Source organism: Rhinopithecus roxellana, chromosome 10 (assembly GCF_007565055.1).
Source record: "Rhinopithecus roxellana isolate Shanxi Qingling chromosome 10, ASM756505v1, whole genome shotgun sequence".
NCBI lineage: Eukaryota > Metazoa > Chordata > Mammalia > Primates > Cercopithecidae > Rhinopithecus > Rhinopithecus roxellana.
The window spans coordinates 16,597,553-16,618,191 of NC_044558.1; the positions used below are offsets into that span (position 1 = coordinate 16,597,553).

Below are 20,639 nucleotides of genomic sequence, written 5' to 3' on the forward strand. Positions count from 1 at the left end.
CTCTCAGTAACATATAGATCATCCAATAGAATATCAATGAAGAAACAACAGAGTTAAACTACACATGAGACCTGATAGGCCTAACAGACATTTAAAGAACATTTCACCCAACTGCTAGAGAATACACATTGTTTTAACTGCACATGGAACATTCTCTAGAATATATCATATCTTAGGACACAAAACAAGTCCCAACAAATTCAAAAAGTAGAAATCATATCAAGTATCTTTTCTGACCACAATGGAATAAGACTAGAAAGTGATAACAAGAGAAACCTCAAAAAACACACAAACACATGGGAATTGAACACATTCCTGAACAACAAATGAGTCAATGAAGAAATTAAGAAAAGAATTTTTAAAATTCTTGAAACAAATGAAAATGAAAATACAACATACCAAAATCTGTGGAATATAGCAAAAGCCATAGTATGAGGGAAGTTTCTAGCAATAAATGCCCTTAATATAAAAAAGTAAAAAGTTCAAATGCACAACCTAATGATGCATCTGAAGGAACTAAAAAGCAAAAGCAAACCAAATACTAAATTAGTAGAAGGAAAAAAATATAAATGTCAGAGCAGGTAAATGAAATTGAGACTAAAAATAAATACAGAAGATCAACATAACAAAAAGTTGGTTATTTAAAAAGATAAAATCAACAAACCTTTGGCTAGATTGAGAAAAAAAGAGAGAAGACCCAAAGAAATAAAATCAGAAACAAAAAAGTAGACATAACAAGAGACCTCATAAATACAAAGAATCATTAGAGACTACTATGAACAACTATAAACCAACAAATTGGAAAACTAGAAGAAATGAATAAACTCCTGAACATACCTAACGAGATTGAACCATTAAGAAAGAGAAAACCTTAACAAACCAATAATGAGCAATGAGATGAAAGTCATAATAAAGTCTCCTACCAAAGAAAGCCCAGGTCCTGATGGCTTGACCCATGAATTTCACCAGACACTTAAAGAACTAATGCCAATCCTGCTCAAACTCTTCAAAAAAGTTGAATAGGAAGGAATACTTCCAAATTCATTCTGTAAGATAATATGCCAAGAAAAATAATAGGCTGTGGATGAGGAAAAACAGATACTTTAACATTCTTGCAAATGAACTGGATCTTTTTGTGTAGTGTAATGTCAAAATAATTCTTTATAGTATGACATACAACTGGAAAGTGACTGTGTAACACAAAACACATCTTCTACATTCAAAAATTGACCATTTATTGCAGTATACATTTAGTTTCTGATACTTATAGGGAAACTTGAAGACAGTATCCTAAAATCTGCCACAGACAATGGAGGATAGATTGACACAAAGTTGTGTGGTAGACCTTTAGAGGCAGTATGACTGAAAGAGTGGCAACTCAAAATTAAATGCATAATTTCAATATGTAATTTTCACAGCAGAGATTTTATAATTTCCATATTTCAGAAATTAAGTCTATCAAATGGTAATAAAAGTGTTTTCCATATAGTCAATGCAATTTAGTAAGATCATTTCTTAAGATGTCTGCTAATTTTTGCGTCTGAATCTGTTCATAGCAGTCTCACGTCATCTCTGTTATTACATGTGTTCATATTAGCAGCTGTAAGTAACGACTAATTCATGGTTGTTTTATTATATAGCTTAAATACCATAAGTAGCATTGTTGACAGTGATGTACTTTTAGAAAACTTTCAGAAAATCTGAAAAGCAAAAAATACGATCTTTCCTCAATTTACCCAGTAATTGCATTTCTCCAGAACTCAATGCATAAGTCACTGAGTCTTAAATTTCTTTGTCTCATATTTGCCATGACAAAAACCAAGCTTTTGTGCTGAAATACTTTAAAATCGTATAGGTAATTTGGAAATATGTGATGTATTGATTCGGCACTATGGAAGTCAAAATTATATTATTGAATAATTTATAATTTTAAATACTATCTTAATTTGATTTAAATATGCCTTTTCATGACAACTTTCTTCTAAATTATTTTACTTAATTCCTTTTTAAAAACTTTCAATACTATGTAGTGAAGTACTTGCAATTTACAAATTGTGGATTTTCGCTGGTGTGACATTTGAAAGTTATGTGGGTTGTGGGACATGGGACAATTTTTCATTTGGTGTCCTCTTAATAATTCCAGGACAGCTAGCATTTCTAAGTCCTGACCACAAAAGAACAGCTAGCTAATTCCCTCTGTTGTGACTAATAAACATTCCTCCAAACTTCCAAACACCCTCAAGGGGGCGCTAGTGCTCCATTTGAGGATCAAGGGTAGCCTCTTACCTTTCCTGCACTGAAGGCAATCAGTTCTTCCTCCCTTGTGGTCTATACTTAAATTCTACGAATGTGGAGAGCACCAACTTCCAACTTTGCATAATCTTTCTATTAAGAAAAAAGTTGCCTGTGTACCAATTCCAACCATTATCTCTAACTCTGTCCTCTGTGGGTGTAAAGGATCATTCAAAAACTCATTTCCAGGTAACTGTAATTACTTGAAAACTGTGCTCACATTCCCAACGTCTTCCTTTTTCCAAGCTTTACTATTACAGGAAGCTGTTAAGTGTTTCTCAGGTCCTAGCAGCTTTCTCCAACTCATTTGGTTTTTCAGTCTCCCTTAAAATTTAAGTTCAGAGGTGGTCTTATCAAAGCAGCATTTCGTGGGCCTATTGGATACTTCACTGAAATTTCTATGTGACATCATAGTCTATGGTGCTTCAAGAATACAAGTCAAAGTCATGAACTGGTACAATTGTATCTACATAGGACTGTGAGTTAAAACCATGATAGTTTCCCAAACTTATCAAAATGTTTGGAGTCTCCATGTCTCCCTGATAACAAAATGGACTATGTAAACCAGCTTGGAAAATTTCTTTAAACTTTACAAGAAGGAAAGGTGAGTTTTCATGGAAATTATTTCTAGTTAATATAACCCTTAGAATCAATAAGCTTTTTCTTATTGGTATCTTAAATATCAAATGGAATATTGTTTCTATGTTATTCCTCTCTGTAGACAAGGCAATCTGTATATGATGTGCCTTTCTTATTTTCTTGAAAACAAACAATGTTGGTTTTTATCCTTTGGTCAAAAGATCTGTTCTACTAATCATGTTATTGTGCATATAAGCCCTTTCCATTTTGTATAACACAATGCCTGAACACGTATAACTGCTTAACAGATACTGTTGAATGAATTGAAATTGTGGACCTCAGAACATAGTATGCCAGTTAATATTTAATCAGAACAAGTTTCACCTTTCAGAGAAGTGAAATAATATCTTGCTTTAGTGGTACCTGAATTGCAGGTTGTGTGTGTGTATGTGTGTGTGTGTTTTAACAGAACTTTCATTCTAGTTGTTTTATGTTTCTTCACAGCATTCATTTTGATATATATAGAAGTCATAGTCATTCTCCTTTAGGGAAAAATACAACTTTGGCACATAGATTTTTCAGAGCATGTTTGAATCAGAATGCCGTTGTTAAAGCTAGGGCCAAAATAGGTTGGACTAACCTGCAGTGCAATTTATCTGTAATAAAGGCCCCTTTAGAATGCCTCTGAATGACTCCTGTGTCATGGAGGATAGGTCCTGCCTCTATGGAAAGAAACCAAACTACCGATGAGTCCAGTGTCATATAAATTAATCCAAGATGTCATGTGCAAGGATAGAAAGCCCTCAAAACAGTTGCCAATAATTCTTGATATTGTATCATCAATAAACATCCACAAAAAGACATGCACCAATAATGATGCCTTTCCCAGGATGTTGAACCAACCATCCCATTAGGAATTTTAGGTTGCCAGCAGTTTCATGATACTTTGGTGGTATGTGATGACAGGTCACTTTGGCAGTCAGTCATTACAAATATCAATCAAATCTGCCTCTAGGACTTGTCATTTTACAAGAACTCATTGGTCTGCATATGACTGTGGCTTCAACCAGTAACCAATCATATTTCTAGTCTTAGTGAATCAACCTGGATCCCTGATCCAACTTTAAGAGGACTTGCTAAGTCTACATAAGTCTACAAAAAAGAAAAAGAAAGGAAAAAAAAAAAAAGAATGAGACGTGTTGGACACGTGACAAATAGTTCTCTGGTAATAGAATATCCATTCATCAATCCATTTAACTAATACATATTGAGAACCTTCTAAGTACTACTCAGATGCCAGACTACTTGTGGTAGTAGTGATGGTAATGAACCCAGAGTGCTACTTTCACTTTCTGTTCACAAGGAGCTTATGATCTAGTGAAGGAGAAGATGGTAGTAAGTGCTGTACAGTGCTCTGCAACAGGGAAATGTGGTGCAGAATGACTATGTGGTCAAAGCTTTCTTTGAGAAAGCCATGGATGATAACAAGAAGAACCAGCCACGAAAAGGCCAAGAAGGAGGATGCCAGGCAGAGGGAAAAGGCAGGCCTGAGTATAGGTCTTTGAAGGCATGCAGTTGGAATATTATTTTCAGAGTAATGAAGGGACATTTAGAGGAACTTAAATAATCCGATTTACATTTAAAACAATCCCTCTGGTTGCTTAATGAGAAAGGGATTACTGTATCAACAATGAAAGTAGGGGAACTGATTAAGGGGCTATTTGTGCCAGCTTTAAAAATAATATTCTAATTCAAAGAGGTTGCAAGAGAGTGATGGTAACTTTGACTACAGTGGATTGTAATGGAGATGAAGAGAAGTGGACAGAATTCAGGAGCTCTTTTGGAGGTTGTATCCACAGAACTTTCTGATAGGGCAGAAACAGGAAGTGAGAGAAAGGGAAATTAATGACTCCCAGGCTTCACTTCTTGAGCAACTAGGACGAATGGTGGCGCAATTCACTGAGATTGAGATGACTAGTAAAACTACAGGAGGAGGACATTTAAGGATTCTTCTTTGGATGTAAAAAAAAAATTTTTTAATGATTATTGGATATCCTGGTGCAGATGTGAAGGCCAGGGGAGAATTCTGGGCTGGACATATAAATTTGGAAGTGTCTGGATGAAATCACCAAGTAGTAAGTAAAGATAGAGAAGAAAAGAGAAGTCCTGGATTGAATCTGGAAGAACCACTCCAGCAGTTAGAAATTCAGCTTAGCAGGAAGAATCAGAAAGAGAGAGTGGAAAGGAAAAGCTAAGGAGGTCAGAGAAAACAAAACAAAACAAAAAAACCAGAATTGCACACCACTGTCATCAAATTTCTGCTTTATCCTGACCACAGACATGTTTGAAGCACGTTCAAGATAAGGAATCATATAACTTTAGTGCCAGTAGAGCTCTTGGAGATAATTCAGTACTGTGTCCTCATTTGAACAAGCTGGCGTTTAGAGAAATGTGACACGCTTTATCCATTGTTAGGTCTTGGTCCAGAAACAGTCATTTCGTACTTTTTATCCATCTGCTCCTTCTATTTTTCTAGACTGAGGTGTGGTCTTTTTCCTACAAACTTCATTTTTCTATTAAAACATTTCACAAAACAGGGAGGAGTCTCATACCCACTTTTGTGACTTTCTGTTCCTCTTTCGGAGTTTGATCTTAGGGACATTGGCTTGATTTTCTTAATCTCAATCATAGAAACTTTTATAGAGATTAGAAATCTTTAAAACATAATTTGGCTATGGACAAGGAAAAAATCAAAATACTTTGAAATGTTAAGTATTTGGGGAATAGTAGGCTTTTTCTCTCTGTCTCTCTCAAATACGGATATAGATATAGATATATAGAAATCTGTAGGCCACCAGTCAGCTAGAAAGAAGCTGATAAAATGCTTAAGGTCTTATACTTAAAAAAAAAAAAAAGTTATTCATCTTGTAAATCAGCAAATATTGAATATTTATTTAGCATTTACTATATGCCACACCCTCTTCTTGGTTCTGAGCGCACAGAAATGAACAAAACTGACAAAAATGTCAACTCTCATTCTAATGGAGAAAAGGAGATGATAAACATAAATATAAGAATGTTAAATGGCGATAAGTGTCATGGAGAAAAGTGAAAGAGGAAAAGAGGATAGGAAGTGCTATGGGGGATGGGTGCTATTTTTGTGGGGAGTAGAATAAGTGTCACTGTGAAGGGATGTTTGAGTCAGAGGCTAAAGGAAATGAGGGAGTAAGCCAAAGAGATCCCTGGGATGAGATTCTGTAGGCAGAGGGAACCACAGGTGCACAGCTCTGGAGGCAGTAGTGTTCCTGGCAAGTTCGAGGAAAGGCAAGCAGGCAGTGTGGCTGGAGTGGAACAAACAAAGTGGAGAGTTGTAGAAATTGGGCAGAGAGGTAGCAAGGGAACAGAGCATGTAGGGTCGTTGAAAAGACACTTTCCTGTGAGTGAGATGATTCTCCATTGCATGCTTTAAGCAGAGGCGCATAACCTAATGGGTTGCACTGTGTCACTCTGGTGATAATAGATTGTTCAGGGCAAGGATAAGGACAGGAGGGAACCAATTAGGTAATATGACCATACATCCCTCTTGCCTTAGCCAATACCACTTTACACTTCTTATGGATTAGTTAAAAGGCAGTAATCCTCTTTAAGATTTGGGGTAAGGCTTTTCTGCCCCAAAAATGTTCCCGTGTGGACACTTCTGATAAATTACATGGTCACCTTCAAGTTTAAAGAACATTGAGTCTGTCCAGATAAGAGATTATACTTGTTTAGGTCAGACTAGGAACCACACAGGAGATGAAAAGTGGTCAGATTCAAAACTTATTTTGAAGGTGTTGCTGAGAGAATCTGCTGATGGACTTAGATGTTGTCTATGAATGAATAAAAGAAGCCTAGAGACCCACCAAGATTTGGGGCCTGAGCAATTGGAAAGACAGAGGTTTTATTTATTACTTGGAAAAGGTTATGGGAGAGGTTGGTTTGGGGGCAATGTCAGAAATTCAGGTCTGGATGGGCCAATACTTTGAAGGTTCCTGTGAAACCATTAAATAACAAATACTGAGCAGGCAGTTAGACAAAGGGGCTTGGATTCAGTGAAGACTTCAGGACTGAAAATATAAATTTGAGTGTAGGAAGGAGACAGATGTGATGAGTTAACAAAGACTCAATAAAGAAAAAATAATGCTATCCAGGAACTAAGCCCTGGGCCATTCCAACTTTAAGATGTGGAGATGTGAGTAAAAACCAGCAAAAGAGACTGAGGAGCCAGGGAAGCAAGGAAAAGCACAGAAAAGTGTCCTGTCCCAGGAGCCAAGGGAAGAGAGCGCCTCAGTGAATGGAGATTGCCCAGGTCAAACCTGTGAAAAAATCTGGTAAGATGAGGAATGAGAATTGACCACCGATTTTAGCAACCCAGAAGTCACTGGTGATTTTGAGAAGGGGCATTTGGGTGCCATGGTGACAGAAAAAAAATCTAATTAAAAGATGTTCAAAGAGAATGAAAGGAGAAAACCATGAAATAGCTAGAATAACAAAACCTTTGAGGATTATATTATAAAGGGAAGGAGAGAAAATGCACAGGAGCTAAAGGATAGAAGAATCCAAGAGATTTTGTTAGTTTTCTGTTTTTATTTTGTTTTCTTTAAGTGACTGAAAGCAGCTTGTAACTGTAGGCTAAGCAAAATGATTCAACAAAACAGAGAAAACTGTTGATGGAAGATAGTTAGAGGTGAGACTTGGTGTGATGTCCTTGATTGGAGAGAGGAGATGGAACCCAGGGAGCCAGTGGAAGGATTCGGTCTGGATGTATCTTCAGGAAGACAATGACAGACAGAGAGTATGGGCATTAATAGGACCCTGAGCAGAGTGAAGGTCATGATGGCAGCTTGTGGATGGTTTCTTTTGATTGACTTCTTGTAAGATAAACACATGCATGTTCTTTCGGTTTGTAGGGGGCAATACCTGTCGTGCTGCTCTTCTGATATATACCTCCATGGCCAGCACCCCCATGCAAGAATTGTTTTCAGATTTAGGCTCTCAGTGACAGCCATGCCATGGTCCCATGGCTCTGTACCTGGGCCTGACATTAACCAATCCCTCACCTCAATATACCCCTCCTCACTGCAGTCTTCTGAGTGTCACTGTGGTTTGTCAACTGCCCAGAGACATGCCAAACTGCTTTAGTGCTTCTTTCTTTCTTTCTTTCTTTTTTTTTTTTTTTGAGACGGAGTCTCAGTCTGTCATCCAGGCTGGAGTGCAGTGGCCTGATCTCTGTTCACTGCAACCTCCGCCTTCCGGGTTCAAGCGATTCTCCTGCCTCAGCCTCCCAAGTAGCTGGGATTACAGGCGTGCACCACCACGCCCAGCTAATTTTTGTATTTTTAGTAGAGATGGGGGTTTCACCTTTTGGTCAGGCTGGTCTCGAACCCTGACCTTATGATCCGCCCACAAATGCCTCCCATAATGCTGGGATTATAGGCGTAAGCCACCGCACCTGGGCCACTTTAACACTTCTCTAAAGGCATTTCTCCTGCCCATCATAAGGTACTGCATATTCTGCAGGTACATGATCCTCTCCAATGTATTGGAAGGATCTGAAAGGTGGACACATAGGGCAATGACTGTGAAGTCTGGCACTGACCTAAATACCTGAGCAGGTGCCCACTCTGGAAAAGTTGGTCTTCTAAGCAAAGGAACTTTCAGGAGGCCTTGTCATCACCACTTATATGCAACTGAACGAGTAACTCACTGATTGGGAGGAAATCAGTTGTTTCCCCTTAATTAGGGGTCCAAAGGTGTGGAATCCCAGTTCTTGCCCTTGCCATCATATTGTGTTACCATAGCAAAGTAACTCAGACCCTCTGAATTCCAGCTTCCTATCTACAAAATGAGTCTGGGCTAGATAATCCTTTATGCTCCTTCAACTTTTAGAATTTCGTTCCATACCTGAGTTCAGAATAAAAGCAACAAGATTAATGATGCAATGAAAGTACTGATCTTTTTCTAAGAATTTTGCAATATATGACTCCTAACAAAATAAAAATGTTAAGTAAAAGCACGTATTCCTGGAACCATTGAAAAGGAGGAATTCAGATATTTGTTTTGAAACTAAGCAAAGAGAATCAGAAAAGTGAAGGGGTGGGAAGTGGGTAGATGATGAGAAATTATTTAGTAGGTACAATGTATGTTACATAGGTAATGAATATCCTGAAAGCCCTGACTTCACCACTATGCAATCTATGTATATAACGAAATTACACTAGTATCCCATAAACATGCAAATTTTTTAAAAATTAAAAAGGAAAAGAAACTAAGTAATGTTAAATGGGAGCTTTTCTCTGAAAAACTCTATTGATCTTTAGAAGTTACGTAAGGTACTAAAACTATCAACCCACCTAGTGATTCACAGAGAGGATATTATGCTTGCTATCTCTAATCCATAAAGAATATGGGTAAGGCTGGGCACAGTGGCTCACTGCCTGTAATCCCAGCACTTTGGGAGGCCAAGGCAGGCAGATTACTTGAGCTCAGGAGCTCTAGAACAGCCTGGCCAACATGGTGAAACCCCGTTTCTACTAAAAATACAAAAATTAGCTGGGCATAGTTGTGGGTACCTGTAATCCCAACTATTCAGGACGCTGAGGCAGGAGAATTTTTTGAACCCGGGAGCAGAGGTTGCTGTGTGCCGAGACTGCGCTACTGCACTCCAGTCTGGGTGACAGAGTAAGACTCTGTCTCAAAAAAAAAAAAAAAAAAAAAAAAAAATTGGCCGGGCGCGGTGGCTCAAGCCTGTAATCCCAGCACTTTGGGAGGCCGAGACGGGCGGATCACGAGGTCAGGAGATCGAGACCATCCTGGCTAACACGGTGAAACCCCGTCTCTACTAAAAAATACAAAAAAACTAGCCGGGCGAGGTGGCGGGCGCCTGTAGTCCCAGCTACTTGGGAGGCTGAGGCAGGAGAATGGCGTAAACCCGGGAGACGGAGCTTGCAGTGAGCTGAGATCCGGCCACTGCACTCCAGCCTGGGCGGCAGAGCGAGACTCCGTCTCAAAAAAAAAAAAAGAATATAGTTAAAAAGTAATGAAAATGACAGACATTTCCAACTCCTGAGAAAATTTTATTTTTATATATAGGAAAAAGGCCTCACAATTTAATGTGTTCTCAGGTGCTGAATATTTGCCTGAATTTTTTTTTTATTTCCTGGTATTTTTTTTAAATGTTCAAATTACATGTTAAATGTGTCTAGGAAAATAATTTCCCTAAGTCAACAAGAAAAGGTCGAATAAACTTCAGGTCTAACAAAGGCTTCTGCTGTTTATAAATATTTCTCTCCTTAATTTCATTGCATATCAATCTTAACTCACCCTGAATAAGTTCTGTACCTCTTGTTTATTTTCTTTTCACATAGTGCTTTCTTTTGCAGATGTTATTTCACCAACTTGAGCATAATTTCTGCAGCCTACACTGCTTAAGTTGCAGATGCTTCCTTTGGCCAAGTCGAATATGCTTTATGACTTACACTAGTTAATATAGAGTTGCTTGAGTTGAGGAAAATAAAAATAAATTTAAAAGACTTATTACAATATAGATGTTAACAATTATGCTTTGCATATGAAGAGCATCCTAGAAAATTGTTATCAGTGAGGTTAGAGATTGAAAATAAATTTTGTTATGTGGGTCATGGACTAAGATAATTTCAACAATGCTTTTCTACTTAATTTTCCTTATTACCAATGTCACACATTTGTAAAATGACTCACCACGCTGGTCCTTATGGATATAATCTTGTCCTCATAAACATTACTCCCTAGGCAGCTAAATTAATGAGTCACATTAAAAGAAGAAACAATGTAATAGCTATCAGAGAAAGATGGGTTTTAGACAATAAACACATTACATTCTGCTCCTAGGCTAAATATTTCATCTGACTATTCCCTTTGGAATTCCCGAGAAAAGGAAGAGATTTGCTGCCAGAGCACAGAATAAGAATCAGACACAAGGTCGTACTTCAGGAAGGTCACTTTCACTCCCCAGAGATCCCAGGCAACAGCTTGAGCCTCTCATAATCCAATCTAAATTAAATGGTAGAGATGGCCTTCAGCCTTCCAGTCTGCCCATATTCTATGCATGGTACTTGATTTTCTTATAAAATTAGATTGGATTCCCAGTCCAAACCCAGACAGGTAAGGAATGAGAGAGAAGAAAAAATAGGGAGGGCCAGCTATTTGAGCGGAACACCAGCAATGTTAGAAAGCTTTCAGAGGGTATTTAAAAGCAAACAACCCTATATCTATACCTCATTTTATGAAAATGGTAGGTCAATCCCCTTTACCCATATACATAGGTACTCACACCAAATATCATGGACTATGAAATTATTTCAAACAAAAGGAAATTTGACATTTTGGAGCATGAGAATATTGAAAATGTTAAGACTGAAAATGTCATTTAGAGAAGTAAAAAGCAATAGCCAGGAGATGTTCTATAACTAATATCTACATGACTTTACATTATATAAAGTGTTTGTGTATACATTGTCTTAAATTTCATTTACTCTTCACAACATTTTTGGGGTTTTCCCATCCTTCTGCTTTAGAAGATAGACTATATTTGATATTTTATAGGGTTTAAACCCTCATGTGCAGAAAGGGACATATTTGGTATTTTGAATAGTGAGAGACTGTATTAGTTTGCTAGGGCTGCCATAGCAAAATACCACAGACTGGGTGACTTAAACGACAGAAATTTGTTTTCTCACAGATCTGGAGTCCGGAAGTTCAAGGTCCACGTGTGAGCAAAGTAGGCTTCTCCTGAGGCTTGCAGATGATCACTTTGTAACTGGGTCCTCACTCGGTCTTTTTGTTGTGCACATACATCTCTTTACTGTCTATATTTCCTCCTCTTATAAGGACACCAGTCTGATTAGATTAGGACATATGCTAACAACTTCATTTAAATTAATCACCTCTTTAAAAGCCCTATTCACCCCAGGGTGTGGTGGCTCACACCTGTAATCCCAACACTTTGGGAGGCCGAGGTGGGTGGATCACTTGAGGTCAGGAGTTCGAGACTAGTGTTGCCAACATGGTGAAACCATGTCTCTACTAAAAATATAAAAATTAGCCCAGCATGGTGGCAGGCCCCTGTAGTCCCAGCTACTCAGGAGGCTGAGGTGGGAAGATCACTTGAATCTGGGAGGTGGAGGTTGCAGTGAGCCAAGATCATGCCACTGTACTCCAGCCTGGGCGACAGAGCAAGACTCCACCTCAAAAATAATAATAATAATAATAAAATTCAGTCACATTCTGAGGTACTGAGGGTTAGGGTTTCAGCATATGAATTTAGGGGGAGGGGATGTAATTCATCCCATAACAAAGATAGAAAGCAATCAAAATGCTTTTGATGTAATCGTATTCCCTATCATATGCAATTGCCTAAATAATATTTAGCCACTATCCACTTTAATTTTGTGCCTCTGAGAATGGAGAACATGAGTCATGTAAACCAGGGGTGTCCAGCCTTTTGGCTTTTGGATTCCATGTGCCACACTGGAAGAAGAAGAATTGTCTTGGGCCACACATAAAATACACTAACACTGATGAATCAAAAAAAAATCACAAAAAAAATCTCACAATGTTTTGAGAAAGTGTATGAATTTGTGTTGGGCTGTATCCAAAGCCATTCTGGGCGGCATGCAGCCTACAGGCCATGGGTTGGACAAGCTTGATCTAAACCATCCTAGGCTGTAGCACTGAGCTGGCCTTGACTTCTCATGAGATGTGGAACCGCTCCAGCCAGTTTTTGCCAGGAATTTCCAGACTTCTACTCTAGGCAATAAGAAGAAATGCTCTAACTCAGTACTGTTCATTTGAAACATAATAAGAGCCACATGTATAATTTTCAATTTTCTAGTAGCCACATTAAAAATTAGTAAAAAGAAACAGGTAAAATTGAATTCAATATACTTTATGTAACCAAATATATCCAACGTCATATTGTTCCAACATATAATCAATATAAGTAATTATTAATGAGATATTTTATTCTTTTCTCATACTAAGTCTTCGAAATTCTGTCTGTATTTTACATTCGCAGCACCTATCAATTTAGACTAGCCACATTTCAAGTACACAACAACTACATGTGGCTAGTGGCTGTGTTGGACAATTCACATTCCAATTCTTACATTTTAAAACATTTCCTGGGACAGTTGTTATCTTGAGTAGGAAAATCTAATTAAAAGCACTCCCAATTCAATTATACTTCCACTTGTGAAATCTTGTAATAGTAATAAGTTCATAATTATAATGACAATAAATTGTAATAATTTTCTTTGTTTCCTTTGGGATACCAGAGTTAAATTTCTGCCTGATTAATTTAGGGAAGCACACCTATCACAAAGATCCTGAACAGTCCTCAAGCAGGTGATTTGTGTATGTTATTCATTGACCTACAGAGCTGACATGTAAACATCTTTCAGAAAAAGAGCACAGTGATAACAGGTGCAGGGACCTTGAAATAATCCATTGCCTTCATAGTCCACCCAAAAAGAAAAATTTGTTATGTGACTGTTAGATGTCCCAGACCTTTAGGAGATTTTCCTGAGGATCGTATCACCTACAGCCACATTCTCAGCCAGAACAAAGGAAACCCTCACTGCAGTATTCATGTCGTATTCCTTGGACCACTGGGAGCTCTTGCAATAATTCATGATAGTTCTTGACTCTGCCCCTGAAATTTGATAATTTTATCTACATGATCACCATAAAAACAGAAGAGAACATTAAGATACAACCCCAGCATGTCTGGTCTTGCCTGGTGCTTGAATCCTCCTCTTTTGGTTGATGAATCTTGACTCATGTTTTAAATCAGCCGATAAATAAGATTTATTGAGTACCTATAGGTGGCTATTTCAAATGAAGACAAAGTCATTTATAACACATGACCCCTGTTCTTAAAGAGTCTAATAGGATCTACTAGAGTCAGGCCTTCACTCACATAGATTACATAGGAAATAATTAAAGGCTGTAGAATGTCAGAGAAGGGATAAATCATCAAGAGAAAGAGTCACCAAATGAGACTTCAAGGAGGTGGTAAGACTTTTTCTTAATCTTCGAATGAGCAGAATAAAGAGCATAGTGATTGAACATAAACGTGGGCTGACATAGAGCTCTGCCCCTCTGAAGGTCAGTGAGAAGACTAGCTTTCCCAGGAGGCAGCACATCTCTGTGTTAGGAATGGTGGTGAAGCTGGATGGATAGTATGCAGCCAATTTAAGCAGGATCTTAAAGACATGGTATGTTTGGATCTGATACCACAGACAATGCACAGATAGGATTCAACATGGCAAAATGGCATTTTAAGGTGATTTTCATCCATCATTGACAAAATGAAGAAAGAACTGATTAGAGCCAGGGAAAAAGAGGTACAGCACGTTTGTGATGATCAATAAGTGTGATGACAAAAGTCTGGACATGCAATATAATTTAAATATACATCAAAGGAGGCCGGGCGTGGTGGCTCATGCCTGTAATCCTAGCTCCCAGCACTTTGGGAGGCTAAGGCAGGCAGATCACAGCAACAGGAGATCGAGACCATCCTGGCCAACATGGTGAAACTCCGTCTCTACTAAAAATACAAAAAAAATTAGCTGGGCGTGGTGGCACACGCCTATAGTTCCAGCTACTCAGGAGGCTGTGGCAGGAGAATTTTTTGAACCCGAGAGGCGGAGGTTGCAGTGAGCCGAGACTGCACCACGGCACTCCAGCCTGGTGACAGAGCAAGACTCCAGTCTCAAGAAAAAAAAAGATTAAAGGAAAAGGTAACGAGTTTTTAGAAGATGTGCTCTCTGGGACTGAAAAATAAGGGGAGAGCCTCAGAATTGTGACTGAGGAACAATTCTGCAGTGTGCATTTTTAAAAATGAAAAGCCCAGGCTCAGCCTAACCATTCATCTATGCCGCCAACAACTTCACACTTGGTTCCATAGATCCAAGTTCCACATGAGTCAGAATCCCTGAAGGACATACTTATATTAGCAATGGCAGTTATAAAGGAAATGAGAAGTGGAAATTGACCTCTGTGTTTCACTGGCAGTCTTCATCAGAGCAGAAGTGGGACAATACCGTGTGTGGAGGACTGGACAACTCATGACAAGTGAAAAAGAGGTCCTGACATCTATTGTGAATTTTGCTTGCCTAAGATGAACTCATCTCTTCCCTCCTTCAACTCTTCTGTCTAACCTTGTCAAGTTGCTGCAGAAAAGAAGCATGCTTCTTTTTAGTTGGATATAAGTTTAGGCGATCTATGATAAATCATGTCAAGAATGATTTTGACATACTTCTTGGTCCTGGGCAGAGCCATAATGATGATATTCTAGAAATAAGGTTCAAATCTTCCCACACAAAGATGTGTACCTGTCAAAGCAGTGAAATGGCCGACAGGACTCTTTCAAGCACCTCTAAAGCATAGGGGCTGGAGAACAGACTTAGGAGAGTGGGACAGAAAATGAAAAATCCAAGTAACAAGCAGGAAGAAACCTACAACAGTGGGTAGTTGTCTGACAGGCGCATACAGGTGGATGGAGGATGCTGTTATGTGAACCTAGCAGCAAGATACAAGATGTTCAAATAAGCAATGTCAGGGGGTCTGACAGCAGGTAATAGGGACCCCAGCTCAAGACCTTGAGTTCAGGCACAGCACTGTGCATACTGGGGAACTTGGAGAGAAAGACAACATCCAAAAGACAGCGTCACGGGCAGAAGACCAGGAGACATTCAGGAATGGAGAATGAGACAGAAGATGACTATTAGAATTGAGGAACAGGCAGAGTTTTTTGGTCTCAAGGGAACAACGCCAGTGACTCAATTACTAGAAATATGTATGAAGAGGACAGACAACACAGCTTCCTGGATGAATGGATTTATTTATTATCAAGATAAAATGTCTAAGATAAAAATCTATCTCTAACATTTTATTAATCGTCCAATCCTCTTCTATCAATTATTTTCTTAAAAAATTATATTATCAGCCGGGCACGATGGCTCACACGTATAATCCCAGTACTTTGGGAGGCCAAAGCGGGTGGATTGCTGAAGCCAGGGAGTTTGAGACCAGCCTGAGCAACATGGCAAAACTCTGTCTCTATAAAAAACTACAGGCCGGGCGCGGTGGCTCAAGCCTGTAATCCCAGCACTTTGGGAGGCCGAGACGGGCGGATCACAAGGTCAGGAGATCGAGACCATCCTGGCTAATACGGTGAAACCCCGTCTCTACTAAAGAATACAAAAAACTAGCCGGGCGACGAGGCGGGCGCCTGTAGTCCCAGCTACTTGGGAGGCTGAGGCAGGAGAATGGCGTGAACCTGGGAGGCGGAGCTTGCAGTGAGCTGAGATCCGGCCACGGCACTCCAGCCTGGGCGACAGAGCCAGACTTCCGTCTCAAAAAATAATAATAATAAAAAATAAAAATAAAAAACTACAAAAATAAGCCAGGTATTCCCAGTTACTTGGGAAGTTGAGGCAGGAGGATCACTTGAGCCAGGGAAGATGAGGCTGCAGTGAGCTGTGTTCGCACTACTGCACTCCAGCCTGGGTGACAGAGTGAGACCCCACCTCAAAAAAAAAAAAAAAAAAAAAAAAAAAAATCATACTATCTGTTTAGCTTTATCTTTTTTAATTTCGACTAAATTTTCAAGCAGCGATTTTTCTGTCTGAATTGTTCCAAATAGTTTCCAGAGAAAGGAAGACAGGTTGTTGGCTAAATACCTAACTGCATCTCATCATTAAAAGGAAACACTCCAAATTTCATTTTTCTCCACCTTTATTAAGTGCAGATTTTTGTTTCTCATCCAAAAGTTTTGTATAATCAGGGCAATGCTAACTCCAGTATAAATGACACAGAAACTATTAATAGATTATGTCTGTGATGAAACTGAAGTAGAAAACAGAAGTGTTCCAAAAAGAGAAGTAAAACAATGGAAGGGGGAAAAGGCAAACTATTCTGCCTTCCAAGTTAGATAGCTATCTTTATGAAAGGACATATTTCAAAAGCAATATGAAGTCTTTGTGGTGCTCTTACCTACCTATGTTTGAATTTGGGGGATGCTTCACCTGCTTATTAGTGAAAGAAGAAAGAATACGTTAAATTAAATTTTTTAAAACTTTTTTTTTGCTCAGAACCAGCTCCACCAAAATCACTCTTCGCAGTGAACAAAACGCAGACCTCAGTGACTTTGCTGTGGGTGGAAGAGGGAGTAGCTGATTTCTTTGAAGTTTTCTGTCAACAAGTTGGCTCCAGTCAGAAAACCAAACTTCAGGTACTATACCTTTTGATCTACCTTTTCTCAGTTAATTTTAATTAAGGCTAATTATCTGGGCAAAATAAGAATCTTCTATTTCTTTGAGCTATATAAAATGAAAACTGTTTATTTGCTCTTTTGTGTTTCAGGGATAGAAATGAACAGTATGCTTAGACCAAGCCCACAAGTTGTTATGAGAAAGTTTATCTTTGTCTGTATCGCTTGTTCCTAATTCATAAGCCACTCCAGGTCAGAGAAAGGAATAAAGGTCGTAGCCCATTGAATTGATAAAGGGAAGGACGACCCTACCATATAAAATATAATTTAACAAATATGAACCAATTGCCAAATATGTAAAAGGCACTGTGTAGAACACACATGATAGAGTCAATATTTGCCTTCAAGACATTTTTAGATGGTGTGGACATTGCATAAGTATAGAAAAAAAGTAAAGTAAAATATAAGTACCACAAGAGAGGTCCATACTACCAAGAGAATTTAAAAGAAACGTGCATATCTAGTTTGTAAGGGGGACAGTCTTGCTGCAAAATGAAGACTGAGAGAAGGCTGTTGCTAAAGTTCTAGAATTACAAATGGCAGATGTGATAAACAGAGCTGTTCACCAGGTCAGAATGAATGCAAGGAAAGAGATGAACCTGCAGTTCTAGGAGTGGCAATGCCACAAGGAAAAAATATTTCACAGCCAGAGGTGGAAGGAAAAGGACAGATTTGTTAGGGATTTTACATAATACAGTGTGTAGACTAATACTGTGAACGTAAGTAATTGATTTTTTTTAAATAATGAAGTTCATGAGATTGAGTAGAAAAAAGGATTGCTGGGAGTGCAAATCTTTTCATATTGAATGCTAAGATAATTTGCTTTGATTCCTTTCTCCTTTTGAGATTCCCTTCTATGAGTGTATCTCTTGTTGATTTGTACTGAACAGCTGAATTTTCCCTATTCTAAGAATCCATTTGGAGAATAACTGCTCTGCCAATAATGGATTTTCTTCTCTATAACTACAGTGATGCCTTCCTTTAAGAAAACAATGGTTAGTTAGCTACTTGCTACAACTGAGTCCTGTTAGCAAAAGTCTTTGCTTAGAATAATTCTTTTATAGAATAGTGAAAGCAAAGGAAGTGGAAGAAAATGCTGATGGCTGTCATCTCTTTATGCAAGGGGGTTTCAAAATCTTGTTTTGAAAAAGATGCTGGCTCATCTTTTGCTGTTGTACAGTAGTACTTGTCACTGGTCTGGTCATGGGTCCACCAAGTTAGCAACTTTTTTGACTCAAGAATAGGTTAATACTAAATGTTTCTTAGTGCGGATAGTTGCCATGTTTTAGTGGATGTTATATAATAGCTAAGAATGCAGACAAAGGGGTAGTGTCCTTAATATATAAAGAATTGCTACAAGTCAAAAAGGTAAAGATCAACAACCCAAAACAAATATTTCATAGGAAAATAAATACAGAAGTCTCTTGAACAGATGAAAAATTGAGCAACCTCACTTATGGTTAAAAAAATGCAAAATAAAACTACAAAATACAATTTTCACTAGTAATAATGGAAAAGTTCAGAGTTTGCAAATGTATAGTGTTGGAAAGAATGTAGGGAGGCAGGCATTGTCACGCATTGATGCCATAGTTGAGTAACTTGAAAAATGCCTATAGAGAACCATTTTTCAATAGCTTTCAAAATTTTAAATATGTACTTTTTGATTCAGCAATCAAAATTTTAAAAGTACACTTTTTGACTCAGCAGTTCAAAGAATATGACACTAGCAAAGAATATATGTGTATGTGTGTATGTTCACACATACATACAAATTGCATGCATACATTGTGTGTGTATATATATATGTGTGTGTGTGTATGTTTGTCTTTATATGTACATGTGTGTGTCTTCCCAAATTTGTGAAATGATGTTCATTGTAGGATTGTTTGCAATAGCAAAAAAAAAAAAAAACACACCATTTACGCGTTCATCAACAGGGGCTCATTAAATAAAGTACTGTATGTCCTTTCGACGGATTTCTATCCAGCCCTTAAAAAGAATAAAACAGCTTAATCTGCACTGATATGGAAAAAGCACCAAAATATATTGATAACTAAGGTAAAAAAAAATAAGCAGAACATTGTGTAAGCTAAGCAATCACTTATGTTTTTTAACAGTGTCATATGTTTGTACATCCATAAAATGCGTATGGGAAGAAGAATAATGCCTGACAATGGCTGCTTTCATGGAAGGGAATTGGTCAGATCAGGAATGGGGAAAAGAAGGAAACATTTTTCAATGCTATTCTTTGTCATCTTGTAAATTTTTTACTCTGTCAGTCTATTACCAACTCAACTATGAAATATATTTTTTTAAAATACAGATGAAGATAACCCAAAAATTTATCTTATTTTCTGAAACCCCAGGAACCCGTTGCTGTTGCTTCCCATGTCGTGACCATCTCCAGCCTTCTTCCTGCCACTGCCTATAATTGTAGTGTCACCAGCTTTAGCCATGACAGCCCCAGTGTCCCTACGTTCATAGCCGTCTCAACAATGGGTAATTATACACATTAGTGGAATCTGGTCTTTGGAAGTTCTTTCCATATTTTTTTCCATATTTTTCTCACTTTTTCTTTTTGAATATATATATATGTATTTGTGCCAATATTCCACCAAGAAATCCCAAGCTTCAGGGTCAGAGTCCTTAATTTCAATGCCAAAGTGCACTTACTACCTATGGCGTTAGAGAAAGACATTTGGTGCCTCTGAGCTTTTCTTTCATCCGTAAAATTGGAATAATAATATGTAACTTTCTGAGTTGTTTTGAAACTTAGAAATAAAATACGTAAATCCTTAGTATGTGCTGTCTAAATGCTAGCTGCTAACTCATCTCATCTTCTTTAGGAATAGGCACAGTACTCCTATCAATCCAATTTCATCTATTTAGCCTTGGTCTTAACCTGTCACTGATCAGAGAATGACATAATTATAACTGGGTCAAAGCAAGAAAGTTTCCAATCCAACCAAAAGTATAAGTGGGAAAATTAGAGATTAACGAAAGGTCTGGAATGATGGTGTTTATTTCCTTATTCTTTTCTTAGTTGTATTACATGTGTTACTCCTAGTTTGTTAGAGTCTGATTCTGCAATCTGAGACCCTCTATGAAGCCTGTTGTAACAAAGCCACTCATAATTTTACTGGTTTAGTTCCATTTCTATAATATTAGTCATATATTTAGCTGCTATATTCAGGGATGACTGCAGTGAACTGTTTTCTTTTTTCTTTTTCTTTTTCTGTTTTTAATTTTTGTTTTTCAGAAAAGAGGACAAAAAATATACCTGCAAAGTATTTTAATGGTCTCTCATTCCTACATCCTTGTACACTTTCTAAAGTATACAGTTGATCATGAATAATGAGTTAGAAGTGCCAACCCCTGCATAGTTGAAAATCCACGTATACGGCCGGGCGCGGTG

The 20,639-nt window shown here is 38.1% G+C and overlaps 1 protein-coding gene across 3 annotated transcripts in view; it reads left to right on the forward strand.

Moving 5' to 3' along the window:
- The window catches only part of PTPRO (protein tyrosine phosphatase receptor type O), a 272,959-nt gene that overhangs the window by 204,027 nt on the left and 48,293 nt on the right, over positions 1-20,639 (forward strand). For 2 of the 3 annotated variants that reach the window (XM_010368473.2, XM_010368474.2), the window contains exons 13-14: positions 17,046-17,185; positions 19,591-19,723. In XM_010368473.2, coding sequence (XP_010366775.1) covers positions 17,046-17,185; positions 19,591-19,723 — 273 coding nt within the window. Of the gene's footprint in view, positions 1-16,826; positions 17,186-19,590; positions 19,724-20,639 lie in introns of those variants that run through there. The other variant, XM_030939691.1, reaches the window with a different exon arrangement.